The sequence below is a fragment of the Lynx rufus genome, unplaced genomic scaffold (assembly GCF_022079265.1).
Source record: "Lynx rufus isolate CCGP_SWC_20201006 ecotype Redwood Valley unplaced genomic scaffold, mLynRuf1.p SCAF_13, whole genome shotgun sequence".
In the NCBI taxonomy this organism is placed as follows: Eukaryota; Metazoa; Chordata; class Mammalia; order Carnivora; family Felidae; genus Lynx; species Lynx rufus.
Window position 1 is genome coordinate 14266854 of NW_025814827.1, and position 22256 is coordinate 14289109.

The window sequence follows — 22256 nt, forward strand, 5'->3', positions numbered from 1 at the left end:
TAAGTAAGTAAGTAAATAAATAAATAGACAAACAAACAAAGAATGTATCCAATGACAGTTGCTTTTGCCTCCTTTTGAGGATTTCATGGAAATTGCATTGACAATCACCCATAATCCCGCAGCGAGAGAGAGAAGAGCCATGGGCTCAGTTGTGATCATATGACATTTGGTGTCACATACTACTTGTATTACAAGACATCACTCGTTTATCAAGTTAAAATTTATTAGAAATAGTTGCTCATCTTGGGGAACCTGGATGCCTCAGTCAGTTAAACGTCCAACTCTTGGTTTCAGCTCAGGTCATGATCTCATGGTTTTGTGGGTTTGAGCCCTATGTTGGTCTCTGCTGGTGGTGCAGAGCCTGCTTGGGATTCTCTCTCTTCTCCCTCTCTCTCTGCCCCTCCCCCACTCATGCTGTCTGCATCTCTCTCAAATGAATAAATAAACTTAAAAAAATTATACAGATGTTTGCTCATCTTACAGAATACTCATAGAACAAGTTAGTCTCAATTCAAGGTTTTACTGTGTAACTGGAAGTTTGTACCTTTTGACCACATTTACCTGATTATTGATTCAAACTCCTTGCTCATAATTGGTCTGTTCAGATTTTCTCTTTCTTCATGATTCAGTCTTGGTAGATTGTACATTTCTAGAATTTGTCCATTTTTCTTAGGTTGTCTAATTTGTTGGTGTATGGTTGTTTGTAGTAATCTCTTAGGATCTTTTGTATTTCTCTGGTATTGGTTTTAGTATATCTCCTCTTCATTTATAATTTTATGTGTTGTCTCTCTTTTTTTCTTGCTTAGCCTCGCTAAAGTTTTGTCAATTTTGTTCTTTTCAGAGAACCAACTCTTGGTTTTGTTAATCTTTTCTATTGTTTTTTTTTCTCTATTTCATTTATTTCTCTTCTTATCTCTATTACTTCTTTTTTCCTTCATTATAACATTGGGCTCAGTTTCTTCTTTTTCTGGTTCCTTGAGTTGTAAAGTTAGGTTGTATTTGAGACCTTCCATTTTCTTGACATAGGAATTTATCACTATAAACGTCCCTCTTAGAACTGCTTTTGCTGCATCCCATAAGTTTTGTGTTTTGTTTCCATTTTTGTCTTGTGCCATTTTTTTTTCCTTTTGATCTCTTCTTTGATCCATTGGTTGTTCTATGTATTTGTGAATATTGTAGCTTTCCTCTTATTAAGATTTAATTCTATTGTGGTTGGGAAAGATACTTGATATAATGGTATCTTCTTGAATTTTTTGAGACTTGTTTCATTGCCTAATAGGTGTTCTACGCTAGAAAATGTTCCATGTGGGCTTGAAAAGAATGTTTATTCTTCTGCTGTTGGGTGGAATGTTTTATGTATATCTTTTAGGTCCCTTTGGCTTATAGTGTTGTTTAAACCCATTGTTTCTTTATTGACACTCAGCATGATGTATATGTTGTTGAGAGTGGGCTATTGAAGACCTCAAATAATATTATATTGCTGTTTATTTCTCTTTTTAGTTCTGTTAGTATTTGCTTTATATACTTAGATGCTCCAATGTTGGGTGCCTAAGTATTTACAATTGTTACATTTTCTTGATTGATAGATCCTTTTATCATTATATAATGACCTTCTTTGTCTCTTTTGACAGCATTTAACTTAAAGTTTATTTTCTTCTGATATAAGTGTCACTACTCTTTTTTTTTTTTTTTTTTTTTGGCGGGGGGGAGGGTTACTATTTGCTTAAAATACCTTTTTCCATTCCCTCACTTTTAGTCTATGTGTGTCCTTAAAGCTAAAATGAGTGTCTTTCTTGTAGGCAGCATATTATTGGATTTTACTATTTTTTAATCCATTTTGCCATTCTATGTCTTTTTATTGGAGAATTTGTTTACTTTTTATTTAGGTAAGGACTTACTATTGCCATTTTGCTAATTGTTTTCTGACTGTTTTGTGAATCTTCTGTTCCTTGCTTCCTCTCAGTGTCTTCCTATGTGGTTTTATGAGAATCATCTCCCTGGTTCTCTGTCCTACATCCATTCTTGACCTATGAATTTTTTGGTCATGATTTTTTTTTTCCTCAATGTATTTTTAACCCTCCAAAGACATCAAGAAGATGTGCTTTATATTTTGTTGTTTTTGAGCCAGAGAATTGGTCTGAATTAGCTTGCTTTAGTGAGAGCTGGTGAATTAAATCTTGATGTGACAAAATATTTTATCAAGTTTCATTTTTATTCTAAAACTAAGAGAAATACATTTTGGATCTCTTGTATTTGTCCTATTTCAACAATTTTATAATTCTTTATTGAACTTTTTAATGTTCTTTTTGAACATACTATATTTAGATCACTTTATATTTCAACAAATTTAAATAAGAAATTATTAAAGAAAATAATAATTACTTAAACTATAACAATCTTCATTCATTCTTTTTGTTTAGTATGTTGCCAATATAATGACATTGAAGTTAGTAAGTACCTCTATTACAATAAGAGAAAACAAAAATATTCCAGAAATACTAAAAATTCAGATAATTGGCCTGGGCACCCAAGTATCTCAGCGACCAGGAGCACAAGCACTTAAGTAAGTTTAAAAAAAACTTTTTATTTCAGTTTTTATTTCTAGATATGACTTGACTGAAAAATATTGTTATTTAGCATTGAACAACTGATTAATAGTAGTTCTCCAGTTTCTTTTCCTTTTGTATGTCAGATGGTGTTTTTATATTTGAATTTGTTTTGTTATGAAGCCATATGAGGAGTTCACCATTTAGTTATCCCCTCTTGTTCCTTCACAAATATTTTTTGGATAGTGAATGTTTAGTTTATCAAGTTGATACTGTGAAGGCTAGCATAGGAACAATAAATTTCTGTTTTCAAGAAGCTTATGCTGTAGCTGTTAAGAGAGGATAACTAAAAAGTTAATAATTTAGAACTATATAACAGAGAGCTCATAGGTGAGAAGGTGTTGCAAATCCTTATAGTTAATGGCTATGTCAGCTCAATTGCAGAAGAGAATAACTTTGGCTAGGAGAAGTGGGGCTTTGGCTATCTGAGTAGAAAGGGCTAGGAGAAGCTTTTGATAGTATTCTGGGTGGCATGAAATGGGGAGAAGAGTTGCCTGAGTGAAGTGTAGCTTATGTTCACGTAGCAGTGATCAGACTCCCTCAGTGTTTGGGAGTTGGCCAAGGTGGGCTTCTCATGTGGATGAGAAGGGGTTAAGAGCAAACAATCAAAATAAAACCCCAGATTGTATGGGTAATTAAATGCCAGGCCAAGGAGTTTGTGCTTTATCTCTTGGTAATGGGTATGGTACTGGCTCTGAAAGAACTTTTTTAAAAGGGAAATTTATATTTTAAGCCATTACGTTTTACAGCATCTTACTTATATACCTGTTTTTTTTCTTCAATGGATTATAGGGTGGAAGCAAAATTAGAACACTGGTATATAACAGGTCTGAGACAGCAGGGTATTGTACCATCCCTTGTGGCTTCCATTGGTGATACTACATCATCCTTGCTTAAAATAGAGTTTGAAACCAATCCAGAGAATAGTACCGCTGACCAGACTCTGATTGTTCAGTCTCAACCTGTGGAGGTCATCTATGATGCTGTAAGTGCAAGGAGACAGTCTTTATCAAACCTGTTTTATACTTCTGACATAGGGTTTTCTTACTTTTCCTCTTTCATATTTAACACTTATTAGCTAAGTTTACTACTTTTTCTTGTTTTAAAAGCAGTACATGGTTAGCAGTGATTTTTACCTTTTCATATGCTACTGTTTTTTCCTACTATGTTAATCTATGCTTATGTTAAAATAAAAATAATCTAAAATACTATTCAAAAAGTCTGTGTTTATTGTACCAACTTCTCTCAGATAGTTATACGTGGACTTCCTGTTCCAGTTCTGTTTTGCTTTTTCCCTTTCCCCAAATATCTGGACCAATTCAAATTGCTTTAGGAGTAATTAAAAGAATTTTAAATACTGTTCACATGAGAAAAAAGCATTGACACTTAGATGTTATTGAAAATGCTGGCTCAAGTTTCTATCTGTGGTTGCATGTTTTATTCAGAGGCTCTTAACTCATCTCAGGCTAGTGATTAGGATCACTACCCATCACGTGTAAGTTGGCCCTATGCTCTTGTTGAGTTCTCTGATTTTTTTTTTAACTTTCTAGTTCAGAAGTGTATTCACAGTGAGGATGGGAGGCATTATATTGAGACCGCAGACTCATTGTATTCTCTGATTTTTAAAAAATTTAAGTTGTGGTAACATACATATAATTGACCATCTTGGCAATTTTTAAGTGTATAATTTAGTAGTAATGTCCATTGTTACATCAGTATGACACTTTAGAACATACTTAAGGTCATCTTAATGATACGTACACATTTGTTGACTTTCTAGTTAGCTTACTTGTGCTATTCCCTTTTTTAGTTTTTTTTTTTCCTTTAAACTCCAGATAGAAATGCAATATGGCAGAGTATCTTTGGAGATATCCTCTAAGTTCAGAGCCACAGTTGTTTTGAATTAAACTGAAATTTTAAAATTTATAATATATAAAGCACTGTGTATAGCTTGCTTATATTTTAAATTATTTTACAGAAAACCATCAATGCAGTGGTTGAATTCTTTCAGTCAAATAGAGGATTAGATATTGAGCAAATAACATCAGCTACATTAATGAAGCTGGAAGAAATTAAAGAGAGAACAGCTACAGGTAAAGAATTTATCTACATAAAAACATCAGCTACATTCAAAATGTTGTCTTTTCTAATGTAAATATCATAGTTAAAAGTGTAGGCTGTTTTTTCTTTTTGTAAATTCCATGAAGTTGCATCATGTACGTGAGTTACCCAAAGTCAAATATACCTGCTAGACTGAATGAGAAAGAGATGGGGCACAGATGATTCTGTCATTACCTTTAAGAACCTGTGCCTCACAGTGAAACTGAGAGGGAAAACATCCCTGCACTTTAGTTCTTAAGAAATAGTTCATCATTCTGTGTACTGCGTGTGAAACTGGTTCTAAAGGTACATACTTTTGTACAACATGGTCTTTAAACTCAAGCCACTACTTTCTGTGGTTGCTTAACTAAAGAAATGATGTATTATTCACTCTGGATAAAATACTAGCTATGATGGGTTTACTGTATAGTGTGATGGTAAGATTGTTTGCCATCGACCATATGGAGTTTCACCTTACATACACTAATATGTGAGAACATGCACTCCTCCATAATACTTTTCAAGTGATGCTTGTTTTATTGTTAATAATATAATTACATATTTCAACTTGAGCATGTAGTCTTTTATTTCTTTTAGGACTTACACATATTATTGAAACTCGAAAAGTCCTTGATTTAAGGATAAATCTGAAGCCTTCTTATCTAATACTTCCACAGACCGGTTTCCATCATGAAAAGTCAGACCTTCTCATTTTAGATTTTGGTACATTTCAGGTAGGTGTATATCCATTTCTTTCTGCCCATTTTTTGCTCAGGTTGGAAGCTAGCTGTCTGATAGTTGGCTAATTTTGCCCTCAGAGTTTACTGAAATTAAACTTAGACTTAATTTCTTCTTAGCATTTTGTCAAGCCTAGCTTAGACTGAGTATTTAATATATACTTTATGGCTATTAAATAAAAAGAAAGCCCATAAAATTTTCTCTAGTGGTAGATGATTTGGTCTTGAGGAGTGGATTACTGCTGTATTTTTCTAATTGGACAGAGGTACTCCTAGTTTCCAGGCACTACTAGATTTCCACACACAGTGTTATTTGTTTATTTACATATTTGATAGTAGGAAATTATGCAGGTAAGCCACTATCAGCAATTAAGTAGTGAAAGGGAACTCTTAAGGTTTTGGGTGTTGAACCCATTAGAAATATAAGCATCTGAGAAAGAGTGAAGATTTCAAAAAAATACAGTCCAGAATTGATCTTTGCTTCCTTTGGGGAGAGGGAAAGGAGGTAGAGATTGGAGCTGAATTCTAATGGCCTAATTATTTCTGGTGATGTAATGTGAAGAAGGAGGAACAAAAACCTGCGATGTGTTGGTGAAGATGTTTGGGTAGGTAGTAGGGGTACTGAGCTGTAAGAGGCAGTAACTGCTGAGAGCCAGGAAGAGTTGAATGTCCAGATAGGTTATTTGAGGTACACAGCTGTGTAAGTGATCTTCTAATAAATGCAAATATGCTGACCACCTATTATCTAAACATATTAAAGCTGTTTACTGAAGTACTATATTCGTAATAAAATATTTGCAAATAATTGTCAGAAAATTAAGCAACATGTGAATTATTTAAAGACACTGTTTTCATTTTAGTTATGTTTTAAGAAGACACAACAAAAATATGTATATACTTTTCTGTTAAGAAAATTGAAGGGTTTTTTTGTCCCTTTTAGCTTAACAGTAAAGATCAAGGTTTGCAGAAGACTAGTAATTCATCTCTGGAAGAAATAATGGATAAAGCATATGACAAATTTGATGTTGAAATAAAAAGTGTGCAGTTACTCTTTGCAAAAGCAGGTAAGCTATTGCTCAATTTTTAGGAAGGATCTTAAAATTATGTTGAGTAGCTTAGGTAAATATATGTCTATGTGTGCATGTATATCAACACTGACAATATTTTTAACACATATCTTCTTGGTCACTTAAGAAAACTAAGTAGGAGCCCATCAGTACAAATCATTGCCACAGGTAGAAATAGAGATAAACTTTTGCCTATTCATTTTCAGGTACTTAGCACCATTTGGATCTAAGTCCAGCCATTGCCTTTTTTTTTTTTTTTTTTTTTTTTTTTTGTGATTTGACGCTGAAACTACCCAGAACACGAGCATAAAAGTTGCCATTGGCTTATGTTTTTCTGTCTTCGTGCTTTTGGGATGTCTCAATGTTGTATTCCTTTGGTGCTTTATTTTAAAATATTTTAACTCTATTAGCCTAGTCTTTATTTTAGTAGTATCACATCTTATACTTTTGTAGCTACTGACAAGTACGGGTATAGCTTTAAAACCCTAAAGGTAATTAATTACAAATACCAAAAGCTGAGGTGTTTTCTACTGCTTAGGTAAAGATCGCTGGTTCTCCATACTTCTTTAGTTTCTTGAAGCAGTAAATAATTGCTAAATATCCTTGCATGTATCACTTTGTGGTAGGTCATTGGAAGAAAGAACATAATCTCTGTGTGCAGAGTGTATACTCTAGTAGGAATAGAGAGATTTATTAAAACATAAATACACTTAGTTTTTATGTATTATGAGCCTATTAATTCCTTGAAGGGAAGTACTTTTACATAGATCATTAAAACGGGCTTTTCTTTTGTGTGTACTTAATAATAATTGAGTTATAAGTGATAAAATACATTTAGTTAAGATAATTGGAAATTCTGTCTTTAGGACCTTTTATTTGGTGAAAAGTTATAATTATACTTTTTTATCAGAAAATCTTGCTTGATAGGGGCGCCTGGGTGGCGCAGTCGGTTAAGCATCCGACTTCAGCCAGGTCACGATCTCGCGGTCCGTGAGTTCGAGCCCCGCGTCAGGCTCTGGGCTGATGGCTCAGGGCCTGGAGCCTGTTTCCCATTCTGTGTCTCCCTCTCTCTCTGCCCCTCCCCCGTTCATGCTCTGTCTCTCTCTGTCCCAAAAATAAATAAACGTTGAAAAAAAAATTTAAAAAAAAAAAAAAAAAAAAAAAAAAAAAAAAAAGAAAATCTTGCTTGATAAAACTCATTTTTGTTTCAGAATTACGTGCTAAACTAGTGTAATTTCTCTAAGGAACTCCAGAAAACTTTTTTCCCTCTGTCATTTTCTATTTTTTTCCCTTTTTCACTGCAACCACCTACCTTGATCACTAATTCTGGAATCAAGGCAAAAAATTCCTAGCTTTTTTCCCTATTGGCTTTAAAATGCAAGACGTTTTATAAACATTTTCCAAATAAATATTTAGAATTATTTTTATATCACAGTCTTTGACTTCTTTCCATCTTTATTTTTTGGTTTTGTATCATTACTTATTTTAATCAATTGTCAGCCATTTGATTGCTCTGTTCCCCCATCACATATGCACTAATGCTCATAAACATATTTATATATAAAAGTGTTTCTTTCCCACTGATTTTTTCCTTTATGTTTTTATTCCCCACAGTAGACTGTACTTCATCAGTATTTGTGAGTTCCTTTATAGCCTTTAAACAGATAAGCCAGATTGATAGCCTAGAAACGACAGACCTAGGATGAGGGTAAAGGATATCAAATGATGTTAGAGTAGGCAAATGAAAGAACAAATCCTGAAATTCCATGTCATTAATAACCCTCACTTTTAGAGCATGGGTGAATTTTAATTATTTTCTTTAATATTAATTGTATAATCATTTATTATAGCAAATTATTTTAGTATTCATACAGCAGTAGTAATTCACTGAGAATTATTTAGTAATTTAAGTGAATACAGGTGCCCATTTATTATGAAGTGTTACTTCTAACTACAAAACATTTTAAATTAAGTGGTCACATTATTAGCTGTCAGTCTTACTTTAAACATATAGGTTACGTAACTTGTATGCTGAAAGAAGTAAAAATTGGTATTTGTTGATTATGTTTGCTAACTTTTCTAATAAGTTAGAGTAATTTTCTACAGAACATCTGATTAACAGTTGTTTAATTTAAAAAAATTTTTAAAGAGGAAAACTGGAAAAAGTGTCGATTTCAGCATCCATCAACTATGCATATATTACAACCCATGGATATTCATGTTGAGTTGGCCAAGGCAATGGTAGAAAAAGACGTTAGAATGGCCAGGTAATGTATGAGTTTCCTTTATATTATAAAGTTAACAAGGTGAAATATATCTGTATCAGTTACTGGATTTCAGGAAAGCAAAACTAGATTTCTGGGGGACAGAAAAAAAGATTATCATATAGCACAAACATGCTTTTAAGAAAATATTTATATGGGGTGCCTGGGTGGCTCAGTTGGTTAAGTGGCCGACTTTGACTCAGGTCATTATCTCATGGTTCATGGGTTTGAACCCTGATTTGGGCTCTGTGCTGACAGATTGGACCCTGGAGCCTGCTTTGGATTCTGTGTCTTGCTCTCTCTCTGCCCCTTTCCCACTCACGGTCTGTCTCTCTCTCTCTCAAAAATAAATATTAAAAAAATATATATTTGTTTGCACCTCTCTTATTTTAGAAGTGTTTGGACCTTCACATTGTGTAAAAGTTGGTTATCTGTTGTTGAGTGGATCAAACCCATGGTTTAATATCAATAATATAAAGTTTTCAAAAATTAGTGACGTGGATGGAGCAGAGTATAAGTCAGAGAAAGACAAATACCGTATGATTTCATTCAGATGTGGAATTTAAGAAACAAAACAGATAAACATAGAGATAGGCAAACTAGAAAACTGATTCTTAACTAAAGAGAACAAACTGAGAGATGCCAGAAGGGAGATGGGCAGGAATATGGGTTACATTGGTGATGGGTATTATGTAGGGCACTTGTGTGGTGAACACTGGGTGTTGTATGTAGGTGATAAATCACTAAATTCTATTCCTGAAACTAATACTACACTGTATGTTAACTAATGGAATTTAAATAAAAACTTGAAAGTAGGAGAAAAAATTAGAGGCTCTCAATGATTATGAAACCATGTAAAATCATGAGAATAATTCAAGGGAGTGAAAGTAGAAACTGAATTTTGAATTTAAGTAGATAATTATGAAATATTTATGCTGCCTTCTTAAAAACAGCCTTATGGAAATATTATTGATATTCAATAAGCTACATCTATTTAAAGTATACAATTTGACATATAGATATACAGATATATAGATATAGATATATCTATGAAACCATCATCACGTCAAGATAATGAACACATTCGTCATCTTCCAGAGTCCTTGTGTACTTTTATACTCTTGACCTTTAAACAATGTGAGGGTTAGGGGCACCAGCCCCCACCCTAACCCTACCCTCCCTCATTTGAAAATCCATGTATAACTTTTGACTCCTGCTAAATTTAACTACTAAAAGCCTCCCTTTAGCCAGAAGCCTTACCAATAATATGAACAGTTGATTAACACATATTTTGCATATGTATTATATACTGTACTCTGTTTTTACCAAAAAGTAAGCTGGAGAAAAGAAAATGTTATGAAGAAAATCATAAGGGAGAGAAAATACAGTTACGGTAATATACTGTAATTTTGAAAAAAAATCTGCATATAAGTGGACCACAGAGTTCAAACCCAAGTTGTTCAAGGGTCAGCTGTCTTACCTCCCTCCCATCCTTACCTGCTAACTCCTCTCCCTTCAATCCTCAGGTAACATTGATTTTCTTTCTAACAGTATAGATTTGTTAGAATTTTCTGGAATTTTCTACAAATACAGTCATACAGTTTCAGTTTTTTTGTGTGTGGCTGGTTTCATTCAGCATAATTAATTTGAGATTCGTTCATGTTGTGTGTATCATTAGTTCGTTGATACTTTTTATCAGGTGGAAGTTAAACCAACCATGCATTACTAGATAAACCTCATTTGGTAGTGATACATTATTCTTTTAAAATACTGTTGGATGTGTTTTGCTAAAATTTTGTTATGAAGTTATACATCTCTATTTATGAGGGATGGTTGTGCTTTTATTATTTTGGAATCAAAGTATCAGGGTATTGTTGGCCTTATGAAGTGAGTTTGTTGGAGGAAGTTGTATAGAATTATTTCTTCTTTGTTTCGTAGAATTCACTAGTGAAGCTATCTGGGCCTGCGTTTTCTTGTGGGGGTGAAGGTTTTTAACTACAAATTCAGTTTATCTCATAGATGGAGTGATCTTGGGTAGTTTGTCTTTCAGGGAAGGAATTTGTCCATCTTAGTTTTTGAGTGTATTGTCACAGGATTGTTCATAATATTTTTGTGTTGCCTTTTTAATACATGTAGAAATTGTAGTGATGCTATCTGTCTCCCTCCTGGTGTTAGTGGTTTGTACCTTTTCTCTTTTTTTCCTGATTAGTTTATAAGTTTTGTTGATCATCTGAAAGAATCAGCTTTTGGCATCGATTATTTTCTCTATTGTCCTTCTGGTTTTTATTTTTGTTTTTGTTTGTTTCTTTTTTTCCCACTGATTTCCATTCTTGTGCTTATTACTGCTTTTTTCCCTTCTGCTTCCTTTGGGTTTCATTTACTTTACTTTCCTCATTCTTTTTTTTTTTTTAATTTTTTTTAATGTTTATGTATTTTTGAGAGAGGGAGACACAGCGTGTGAGCAGGGGAGGGGCAGAGAGAGAGGGAGACAGAATCTGAAGCAGGTTCCAGCCTCTGAGCTGTCAGCGCAGAGCCCGATGCGGGACTCGAATTCATGAACCGCGAGATCATAACCTGAGCTGAAGTCAATGCTTAACCAACTGAGCCACCCAAGTGCTCCTACTTCTCTCATTCTTTAAGGTGGAAATGGAAAACATTGATTTAAAACCTTTCTTCTTTTCTAATATAGGCATTTAATGTTACAAATTTCTCTTGAAATACTTTTACTGGACCCTTCACATTTTCAAACTCTTAAGTCACTAAGCTGGGGTATTACTAGGTCTTCCCTCATTTGTTTTTCATCTTTCATCTTTCTTTTGTTGACTGATTTCCAGTGCCTTTAAACCATTGCTTCATTTACTTTGTCTAACTTTGTAGTTATTCTAGGTGAGAAGGTAATCTGGTCCCTCTATTTGAGATACTTTTAGTTTTATGTACTGTTTCACAAATGATAAAGAAACATCTTACATATTTATGATGCTTTCAGCTTACAGAGTACTTTTGCAGAAAGTTCAGTATTTTGAGATAGCAACAGCCAGCTGGCTTCTTTTGAACATTAGTGGCTTGTGCATTATATAGAAAATCATTCTTCATGTAGTGGTTAGGCATCTGTCCACTTGAGCTGTTCACAGCTTAGTTAGCAAGTCAAAGATAAACAGTAACCAAAAAGAACTTCCTGAGCCGCAAACAGCTGCCACAAAGCTATTGAGACAAATAAACCTAGGCCTTTATGCTGAGTAAGGAAGCAGTGTGGAAGCAGGTGCTGAAAAGTAGGCAACTAATGAAAGCACAGCAGTGATTCACCAGTGAGTAAAACAGATGTCCTCAGGGTGCTTATATTTTAATCAGACATAAAATAAGCAAGTATATATATGATATGTCAGGGCTGACAAGTCCTAGGAAAGGAAGTAAAGCAAGGCAGGGCAATAGAGAGTGATGGAGTAGATACTCTTAGATTTATGTAATGCAAAATCTTTGACGCCAGGAAGTAGAGTATGTATAGTGGTTTTAAAAATTAGATAATTGTGTTTGAAAATATGTTCATAAAAATTAGTTACCGTAAAAAGGTTTGGCTGCTTAAGACGGATATATTGAAATTATCTGAAAACCTGGTTTGTACAGAATTTCTCATTCTCTGACAGTGTTGACTAAATGAGGCATTGATTAGATTAAAACATGTGCAAAGTCATTTTGACTCCACAGTGTAGTCTTTTCTCCAATCCGTTCTCCACTCCATAATAGAAAGAAGCTGGACCTTAAAACCTTACAGTTGAATTGTATTTTTAGATTGAAAGTATCCGGGGGACTTCCTTTGATGCATGTGAGAATTTCTGACCAGAAGATGAAAGATGTACTCTGTTTGATTAACAGTATACCCTTGCCACAGAAATCCTCTGAACAGTCTCCAGAGAGACAGGTAACTGGATATAATAAAAATGGTGAATCTTTACATTTGTGTATATGGTGAGTTTTTCCATCTTTCTTTGTGCTAATTAGTTTTTGAATATTTTTTAGGACCGATTTCATTTATTTGATACACTCCTAAAGTTTAATGTTGTTGATTCTGTTCAAGAGTGCATATGGCATTGAATAGATAAAAGTTGAAGCCTCTTTTCACTGCAGTTTAGAGTGGTGATAAACAGTCCATTTCAGGAACAGAAATACATAAAGGAAAAAATGTTTTACAACTTCTGAAATGTGTCTAAGTAAAGTTAGATACAGATATCTTTAGGAGCACCTGGGTGGTTCAGTTGGTTAAGCATCTGACTCTTGATTTTGGCTCAGGTCATGATCTGAGGGTTGTGAGATCCGGCCTTGTGTCAGGCTCTGTGCTGGGCATGGAGCCTACTTAAGATTGTCTTTCTCTGTCCCTCCCCTGCTCACACACGCCTCTCAAAAATAAATAAATAAATCGATAGATAGATAAATCTTCTTTGAAATGTTGCAAAATAGAATAATTTGTATATAATTTTATTATCCATTAAACTTAAAAATTCTAGATAACTTTATTTGCAATTGACATTTACAACATAAAATATATGTTAGATTTCCACTTTGAAATGAAATTTTAGCCAACTAATGTTGTTATCATTTTCTAGGAATCTGTAATATAGATGAACAGTTAATATTGTCATAGACAGCAAATAAATGACACACTATGATAGACTTATCTACTAGAGTAGTAAATAGTCTGCCCTTGTAAATACAGGTGGTAGTCTTAATAATTAGTAAACACTAGCTAGTTGATTGCATAATGTGCTTTGTTGGAAGATTTGTTGACTGCCTTAGTTGATTGCATAATGTGCTTTGTTGGAAGATAGGTGTCTTATATGTGTATGTGTCTTTCCATCTCTCTCTCTACTCTATAATTTTTCAGTATTTCTCTCATTTATGTACATTTGATCCTGTTAAATCAGTATGTTAAACTTTTTTGGGGTACTTGGGTGACTCAGTCAGTTAAGCATCTGACTTCGGCTCAGGTCATAATCTCACTGTTGAGTTTGAGCCCCACATTGGACTCACTGCTGTCAGCGCAGAGCCCGCTTCAGTTTCTCTCCCCCCCCTCTGTTTGCCCCTCCCCTGCTTGTGCTTGCTCTCTGTCTCTCTCTCTCTCAAAAATAAACAAACATTGACAAAAACTTAAAAAAATGTTTTGTATTTGACAGGTATCCTCAATTCCTGTTATTTCAGATAGGACAAAAGACCTACTTAGTACTTCACTGTTGCTAGATGGAGTAGAATCAGGTAAGGAAAGTAAATGTTCTTTATTAAACCAAGCCTATACATTTGTATATAGAGATAAAATTTTCAGAAAATAAAGGAATTTAGAAAGTGTTACAACAATCACTGGTTTTAGTTCTAGCTGTGCTACTAACCAACAGTGTCATTTTGAGTCACCTTTTTTTAAGCCCAAGTTTCTTCATATGAATGATAGGATTTTTGTGATAGTGCTTAAGATTCTATATAAGCTATTTTTTTTTTTTGGCCCCAATTTCTACCTGATCTTTTTTCCTAGCTCTAGCCTAACTGATCTTGTTTAACTTTGAAGTAGAGTATAAGCTTCATGAGGACAAGGATCATGTCTGCCCTCTTTACCTTGGTGCCCTTGGCGGCTGATACAGACTGATATATGATGGGTGATGCCCAGTAATTATTTATTGAATATTGAATGAGTGAACTAAAGTGAAAAACAGAGCTTTTGAAGAAAAAAATAGTAGGGTGGTTTGGTCTTTATGTATGATTATCATATATCAGGTTGAGTCACTTTGTGGGACTTAGAAATAAGATTGGACATATATTCTGATTCTGAATATGAAGATTATATCTCGTAAATGAGTTTTACCTTTGAGAGATTTAAGTTTGAGTGTTTTATGTCTGTGGACATACTCTCAAGTCAAATGAATGTCTTCTTTAGAGTCTGATGATGAATATTTTGATGCTGAAGATGGAGAGACACAGACTGGTAAAAGTTTGAGAGGTTCAGAACTAAAAAAAGCTGCAGAAGCCCCAAATGAGGAACTCATTAATCTTTTACTGAAGTTTGAAATTAAAGAGGTATGTATATTTGTTTCATCCATTTATAAATATATTGCTATTATCACTATCCTTAAAGTATTTCATGCTAGATCTGAACATAAAATATATTAAAATTTTGGTACTCTGTCTTCCCTGCTTCCCAACACACACACACAGACACACACACGCACGTGCATGGTTCCAGGAAAATGAAGTGTTATTTTGTAAATAGTGATATGAGAATGATCTATACCATATTTAATCTAGTCTGGAAAAGCTCAAAGATTCCTAAGTGGGATTTTCTTTTCCATAGAAAATTTCTATGACATGTTTACATTAATTTTTTTTACTTTTAAGCTAAATAATATTGCTCATTGTGATGTTTATAATTTGAAAAAGTGTAAACAACCTAGATTTTTAGCATGTCTTTACAGCCACTAAAAGTCATGTAATAAAACATTGACATGGAAAGATGTTCACAAAACATCATTATTTTGGAACAAAAATAGATTAAAATACTGAGGACATTATGATTCTATTTAGAAATTATACATACACATACATTTTTTTCTTTGATCATACTTGATAGTGTTCATCTGTGTGGAGGAATTATAATTTCTTATTTTTGCCTGTTTGCTTTTCCCTATATTCTAAATATACTTAATAGTAAATATGCATTTCTTTAATAATGAAACACAGAGGTATAAAAAGATGTTTCTTATTGACTGCTTTTTATCCCAATGTGAGGTGATGTCCTAAAATATAAAGTCAGAAATACCAGATTTTAATTGTGTATATAAATCCCTCTAAGTATTACTGGTATTTGTTTAAAAGAAATATATGTCATTTATCTTTAGCCTTCTTTTCATATACCCATTTAGCCTTTTTTTCATATACCCATCTAAAATACCAAAAATCCCTGACTCTAACTTGAGAATACATTCAAATGATTGGTCTTCTCTTCTATTGCTACTGCACTGTCCAAGTCACCATATTCCCTGGACTAGTGCAGTAGCCTCATAATTCTTTCTCTGCTTCTGTAAGGTACTCTTCTCCACACGATAACCAGAGTGATCCTTTTATTTTTTAATTTTTATTCATTTTTATTTTAGAGAGAGAGTGCAGGCAGGGAAGAGGGGCAGAAGGAGAGAGAGTGAGAGAGCGAGAGAGAGAGAGAGAGAGCAAATCTCAAGCAGTCTCCAAGTGCGGAGGCAGATGCGGAGCTTGTTTCCATGTCCCTGAGATCATGACCTTAGCCGAAATCAAGAGTCAGAAGCTCAACCCACTGAGCCATCCAGAGTGCCCCCAGAGTGATCCTTTTAAAGTGAAAGATCAGGGATGCCTGGGTGGCTCAGTCAGTTAAGCAGCCAACTTTGGCTCACGACTCAGGGGTTTGAGCCCGCCTTGGGGCTCTATCTCCCTCTCTCTCTGCCCCTCCCCTGCTCATTCTCTCTTTCTCAAAAATAAATAAACATTAAAAAAAGTGAAAGATGATGTCATGTCTTTGCTCACAACTGTCCCCTGGCTTCTCTATTGATTAAAGGGCTAAGTCATTCCCATGGCCTACAACACCTTGCTATATAGCATATAGGTCACCCCATGTGACTTTAGATTCATTTTCAGTTCTCTTCTGCCTTGCTTACTCTGCTCCAGCCATATTTCATTCATCCCTTCAGTAAATATTCATCAAGTGCCATCATGAAGTGCATTGTTTAACATACTGCAGTTACAGTGGCGAACGCAAAGTTCTTGCCTTATGGAACTTACACTTGGCTTTTGTTCTTCCTATGTATACCAGAGCACATTCTTTGTGCTTGCTGGGGTTTCTTTCTGCCTGGAACACTGTTTTTCTGTATGACTTGATTCTTTTTTTTTTTTTAATGTTTTTATTTATTTTTGAGACAGAGCATGAGTAGGGGAGGGGCAGAGAATGGGGGAGACACAGAATCTGAAGCAGGCCTCAGGCTCCAAGCTGTAAGCACAGAGTCTGACATGGGGCTTGAACCCACGGAGTGTGAGAGCATGACCTGAGCTGAAGTCGGATGCTCAACCAACTGAGCCACCCAGGCGCCCCAGTATGACTTGATTCTTTATTTCCATTAGCTATTTGCTCAAGTGCTATCTTATTGGGAAGGTCTGATCACCCAATACGAGATAGCAGCCCTGACTTTTCCCCACTCTTCCTAGGATATAAGCTCCATCGGGACAAGAACCTTGTGTGTTTGGTCACTTCGATGTCCCTAGTTGCTGGGATGGTCTCATACATGGTAGATGATGCACAATAAGTATTTTGTTGAATATTGAATGAATGAACTGAAATTATCAACAATCAGCATCATCTAAGAAAAAATAGTGCTGTTAGAAATATTTTTCTCAATTTGATGTTTTTGTCATTCTGAAGTTTTAAATGTTGCTGTACTGAAATATATTAAATTTTTTCTTTATATCTTAGTATTAGTGTATGTTTAGAAAATTCTCTTCTATTAACAAAAATATTTACCCACAATTTAATATATTATTTTATGTTTTTATTGCTTTCATTAAATCATTGATTTATTTGAAATTTACTTTTGTGTAACAGCTCTGCACTGAGTATCTTACTATTGTCTCTTATTGTTTCTACTCTTTAGTTGACACCCCTGTTTTTTCTTAAATGTGTAATGATACCACTGTCAATAATATTAATTTTTGCTTTTATTCATCATTTATGTTGTTCTGTTATTGCTGCCTAACAGGTTATCCTAAAACATAGTACTTCAAAACAACTGTTTAATTTTTCTCAGAGTATTATGGGTTAGGAATTGTGGAAGGGCCCAGATTGGTAATTTTTGTGTATAGTTTTTCATGTGGTGCAGTCATATTTGTTGGAGCTACAGTGACCTGAAGTCTCAGAGGGTCTCAGAAGTGCCTCACTCATGAGGCTGGCTCTTGCCACTGGCTGGTGGCTGGGAGCTCAGGTGGGACTGTTGACTGAAATACCAACTCATAGCCTCCTGAGCATGGCAGTTTCAGGGCAGTTGAACTTTTTACATGTCAGTTAGCTTCCCCTCAGTGTGCATTCCCAGGTGAAACATTTATGGGCATTTTTTTTTTTTTTTTTTTTTTTTTTTTATCATTGGCAGTCATTAAAGTGTGGCTTCTGTAGTCTGTTGATTGAAATTCAAAGATAGTGGACAAAGCTCTCCATCTTGGGATGGACTACCAAAGTACTGTTATGTTTTAAAAATTGTCACATATGTGTTTTGGTTTTGATTGGCTAAATATACTGGCTGTTATATCCAGAATAAATTTAAACAGTACTGTAGTAGTAAATAGCTAGACTGTCCTACTTTTTACTTTAATGGAAATGCCTTTTTTTTTTTAAATCAACAAACATGATTTTTGTTTTGAGATAGAGGTTTAAGAAAATCATATTAAGTAAGAATGCATATATTCCTGTTTAAAAAAAGGAAATTTAAAAAGTAAATCAATAATTGATGTAAAATTTTATCATGATTTTTATATAGATGTAGTTTTATTCTGAATAATAGAATTTAAGGTATAATTTCCAATCATAGTAAACAATTTTATGGTATTAGAGAAGTATGAGCTATTGTTCTCATGATAAAATGTATGAAGAAAATTTTTGTTTTTTAAACATGATTCAGAATATTTATCATGCTTTTAATGGGTGTCCTGATTCTTTTAGGTTGTTTTGGAATTTACTAAACAACAGAAAGAAGAAGATACAATTCTAGTATTTAATGTTACTCATTTGGGAACGGAGGCTACATTGAGAACTTTTGATGTAACTGTGGTATCTTATTTAAAGAAAATCAGCTTGGATTACCATGAAATTCAAGGTAACAGCCACACAAATAGAAATAATGGTTAATAGTAAATATAGTCTCGCTTTGAGTATTTGAGACACTTTTGTGTATATAATAATATTTTTAAATAAATAATAGCTAGCACTGTTCTAAGGATTTTACAAATAATAACTCATTTAATCCTCATAACAATGTTATCTCCAATTTATGTAAAAGGAAACTAAGCTGTAAATCGGTTATATAATTTAACCAAGGTCACACTGCTGGTTAGTCGCTGAACCATGTTTAAACCCTGGAAGTCTGGCCCTAGGGTCTGTATTCTTAACTACTGTGATCTACTACTGCCTCAGAGTCCACATAAATCTCCATTGTATAGAGAATATTCTTCCCATTTTACAAAGAAAGTTTAAATAAAGGGATTAAGTGGCTTATTCAAGACCATGCATCTTATGAATGGCAAAACCTAGAATTTATCTCTGATCTTAGAACTTTAAGTTCTTGTTCTTTGTATTGAATAGTGTTTACATATCAGAAGCTCAGTAGGTTATAAGAATTAGAATGGGGCATAAAATTCATTCTTTTAGAAGCTCTTATCGTTTGTTTACTTCAGTGTACAGTTTATGTGCTCATTAATATTTGAGGAATGATTGGGTGAATCTACATTTTACATTTGACTAGTATTTTAGCCAAATATAAAGTCCTATTTTTGTTATTTTTTAGTAGTTGAAATTAAAACACATCTCAGTTTAGAGGAAAAATGTTTTATATGTTAGTAATGTTGTGTAAACATGGTGTTAAGATGCAATTTACTTTCTTGAGGGGAGAATGTAAAAAATTTGCTAGGCTATTTTTTCATTTAGGGAAGGTTATGACCTTTAAGGTGAAGGGAAAATTCTAAGATTATTCAGAAGGAGCAGGACTTACAGAACTGAAAATAATAAAAGACGGATAAAATGGTGCATAAGTCACTTCTCCTTCCACAGCTTTTTGACACACTTCCTTCGTATATCTACCTCAGGATATAAAGGACATCTGGTAGTGTATCTGTAGTTTTTTAATTAAAAGAAATTTGGCAATTCCCCTCCCTTACAACGTACTTTAATTTTCTATGTAAAATAAGCCTTCTCTCTTACCATAAACAGAGAAAAATTATTTGTTTCTTTAATATGAATAAAATATTTGCTCTTTGAATTTTATAGCTCAATAGGATATTACATATTTTTATAGTTCATTCTTACAATATAGTTGAGAAAGCTAAAGTTAAATAGCTTTTGGTAAGAGTTGAGATGAACTAGAATTCATTTCTTAATTTGTAAGCATTCTACTGCCATACAAATGCACATATGTCCTTAAAAATATCTAGAGAAATATTGATTATTTTTGAATATAGATGTAAAATCAAATAAAAATAAATATGCATGTTTTTAAGTAAGTTGGATGCTAAAGGTAAGATAAGTATTTGGATTGGTCTATTTATACACCAGTGATATTAATATTAAATAATCATGAAAATATGTGCAGGTAGGCTTTTAAAGCTTAAGTAATATATTTTTTTAAGAAAATGATCTAGAAAATTCCAATCTTAGGGGTGCCTGGCTGGCTCACTTGGTTAAGTGTCTGACTTTTGATTTGGGCTTAGGTCATGATTTAACGGTTTGTGAGATTGAGCTCCAAGTTGGGCTCTGTGCTGACAGCACGGTACCTATTAGGGATCTCTCTCTCTCTCTTTCTGCGCGTCCCCCACTTGCGCTCATGTGGGGGAGGGCACTAAATAAATGAATAAATGAATAAATAAGTAAGTAAATAAATAAATAAATAAATAAATAAATAAAATTCCAGTCTTAAAAAGAACAATTTATTTGAAACACTTTTCTTCTTTTTCTTTAATCTAGGATCCAAAAAGAAGCCCCTTCACTTGATTAGCTCTTCTGATAAACCTGGATTAGATCTCTTAAAAGTAGAATATATTAAGGTAAGGGCCATAGAATGTTTACATATTTATTGTATACTCTAAATTGTCCTCTGGAAGGAAAAAGATGACAGCAGATTACTAAATTCTCTAGATGTGTGTCATAGATTTTAATCATAAGAATATCCATTTTTTCTCTTTTCATTTATACACTTTCTCTTTTACTTAAGTAGAAGAATAGGACCAGTAAAAAGACACCAAACTTGGGGTGCCTGGGTGGCTCAGTCAGTTAAGCGTCCGACTTCAGCTCAGGTCATGATCTCACAGTTTGTGGGTTTGAGCCCTGCCTTGGGCTCTGTGCTGACAGCTCGGAGCCTGGAGCCTGCTTCTGATTCTGTGTCTCCCTCTCTCTCTGCCCCTTCCCCTGCCCATGCTCTGTCTCTCTCTCTGCAAAAATTAATAAACTTAAGAATTTTTTTTTTTTTTAAAAGAAAAAGACACCAAACTCTCTATCCCCAAAGATGGAAGCTTGGGATGAAGTAGCATGAACTTGTACCTCTTGGGGCACATTTACCTACCTAAGTTCATTGTAAATGTAGGTGACATTTGGCTGAGTATCCTATATCACAAGGGATAGAGTCAAATTTGATTGGGTTCAGAAGAAAACTACCAGGATTGGGAAGGGACTCAAAAAGATATCGTATGAGAAATGCTGAAGGAAGTAAGAGTATTTAGCTTTATTCAAGATTAGTTGATTTGTTTAATCATTTAACAAGCATTTATTGAATGCCTTTGTCAGATTCTGTTAGGCACTTGGGATACAGAGATGAAAAACATGCCCTGTTTTCAAGGAACTTATGGACTAGTAGGCAGACAGACAAGTTAGATAACAATTAAAATATAATGTGATTGATTCTCTCATTAAGAACATAAGACTTTGTGGCATCAGGGAGGCAGAGAAGCTAGCCTAGGCAGAAGTCTTCTCACAAGATGTAAAAATGAATTTCCTATGGATGTGCCCAAGAGACAGAACTTGAACCAATAGATAATTGTGTTGGGAGGTAGAATTTTGACTCCGTACCAAGGACTAATTAAATCACAAGTTCTCTGAAGATTAAATTTGTAAGAAAATGAGGTTTCTTTCAGTGGAGATAACCTAAAATAGTCTTCCAAAGATATAAAGGGATATATTAAGTGATGGATGGACTAGATGACCTTTAAACCTTACAACTTTCAGAGTTTGTAATTCTGGTCTCTAGTTGTAGTTTCCTAGAAGTACATGTTGCCATATTTTTCATATTTGAAGAGGAGAACAAAATTGCATGATTATAATAAATAACTTGGATGTCACTTTAAAACAATGACAGTAAAATTAAATATATACAAAATTATAGTTCTGAATAAATGTAAAAAATAAACTAGAGATCATAAATAAGTTATTTATTTACTTTGGTCTTAAATCTTTTTTCAGAACTTATATTCTTTTTTTTAGGCTGATAAGAATGGACCTAGTTTTCAGACTACTTTTGAAAAAACTGAACAAACACTTAAGGTAAGAAATTTTATTAAAAGGGTATATCTTATTTGAAAACAACTTATTGTGGAAGGCTTCAGTATCCTTTGAGGAATAATGACTGGGTGGGTAATTTGATGAAATAATCAAGAGTCAGTAAAAGTTATAAATCTCCTAGGTACCTACCATGTTCTATGTTTGTCATTGATTATAATAGAGCTGGTGTTTTGACTTCC

The 22256-nt window shown here is 33.9% G+C and overlaps 1 protein-coding gene across 1 annotated transcript in view; it reads left to right on the forward strand.

Moving 5' to 3' along the window:
- The window catches only part of VPS13C (vacuolar protein sorting 13 homolog C), a 199444-nt gene that overhangs the window by 65922 nt on the left and 111266 nt on the right, over window positions 1-22256 (forward strand). Inside the window, exons 17-28 of the mRNA XM_047075025.1 lie at window positions 2421-2563; window positions 3399-3591; window positions 4585-4699; window positions 5304-5440; window positions 6384-6507; window positions 8660-8777; window positions 12561-12690; window positions 13940-14018; window positions 14689-14828; window positions 18478-18631; window positions 20491-20570; window positions 22000-22059. Of these exons, the coding sequence (XP_046930981.1) occupies window positions 2421-2563; window positions 3399-3591; window positions 4585-4699; window positions 5304-5440; window positions 6384-6507; window positions 8660-8777; window positions 12561-12690; window positions 13940-14018; window positions 14689-14828; window positions 18478-18631; window positions 20491-20570; window positions 22000-22059 (1473 nt within the window). The remainder of the gene's footprint in view (window positions 1-2420; window positions 2564-3398; window positions 3592-4584; window positions 4700-5303; window positions 5441-6383; window positions 6508-8659; window positions 8778-12560; window positions 12691-13939; window positions 14019-14688; window positions 14829-18477; window positions 18632-20490; window positions 20571-21999; window positions 22060-22256) is intronic.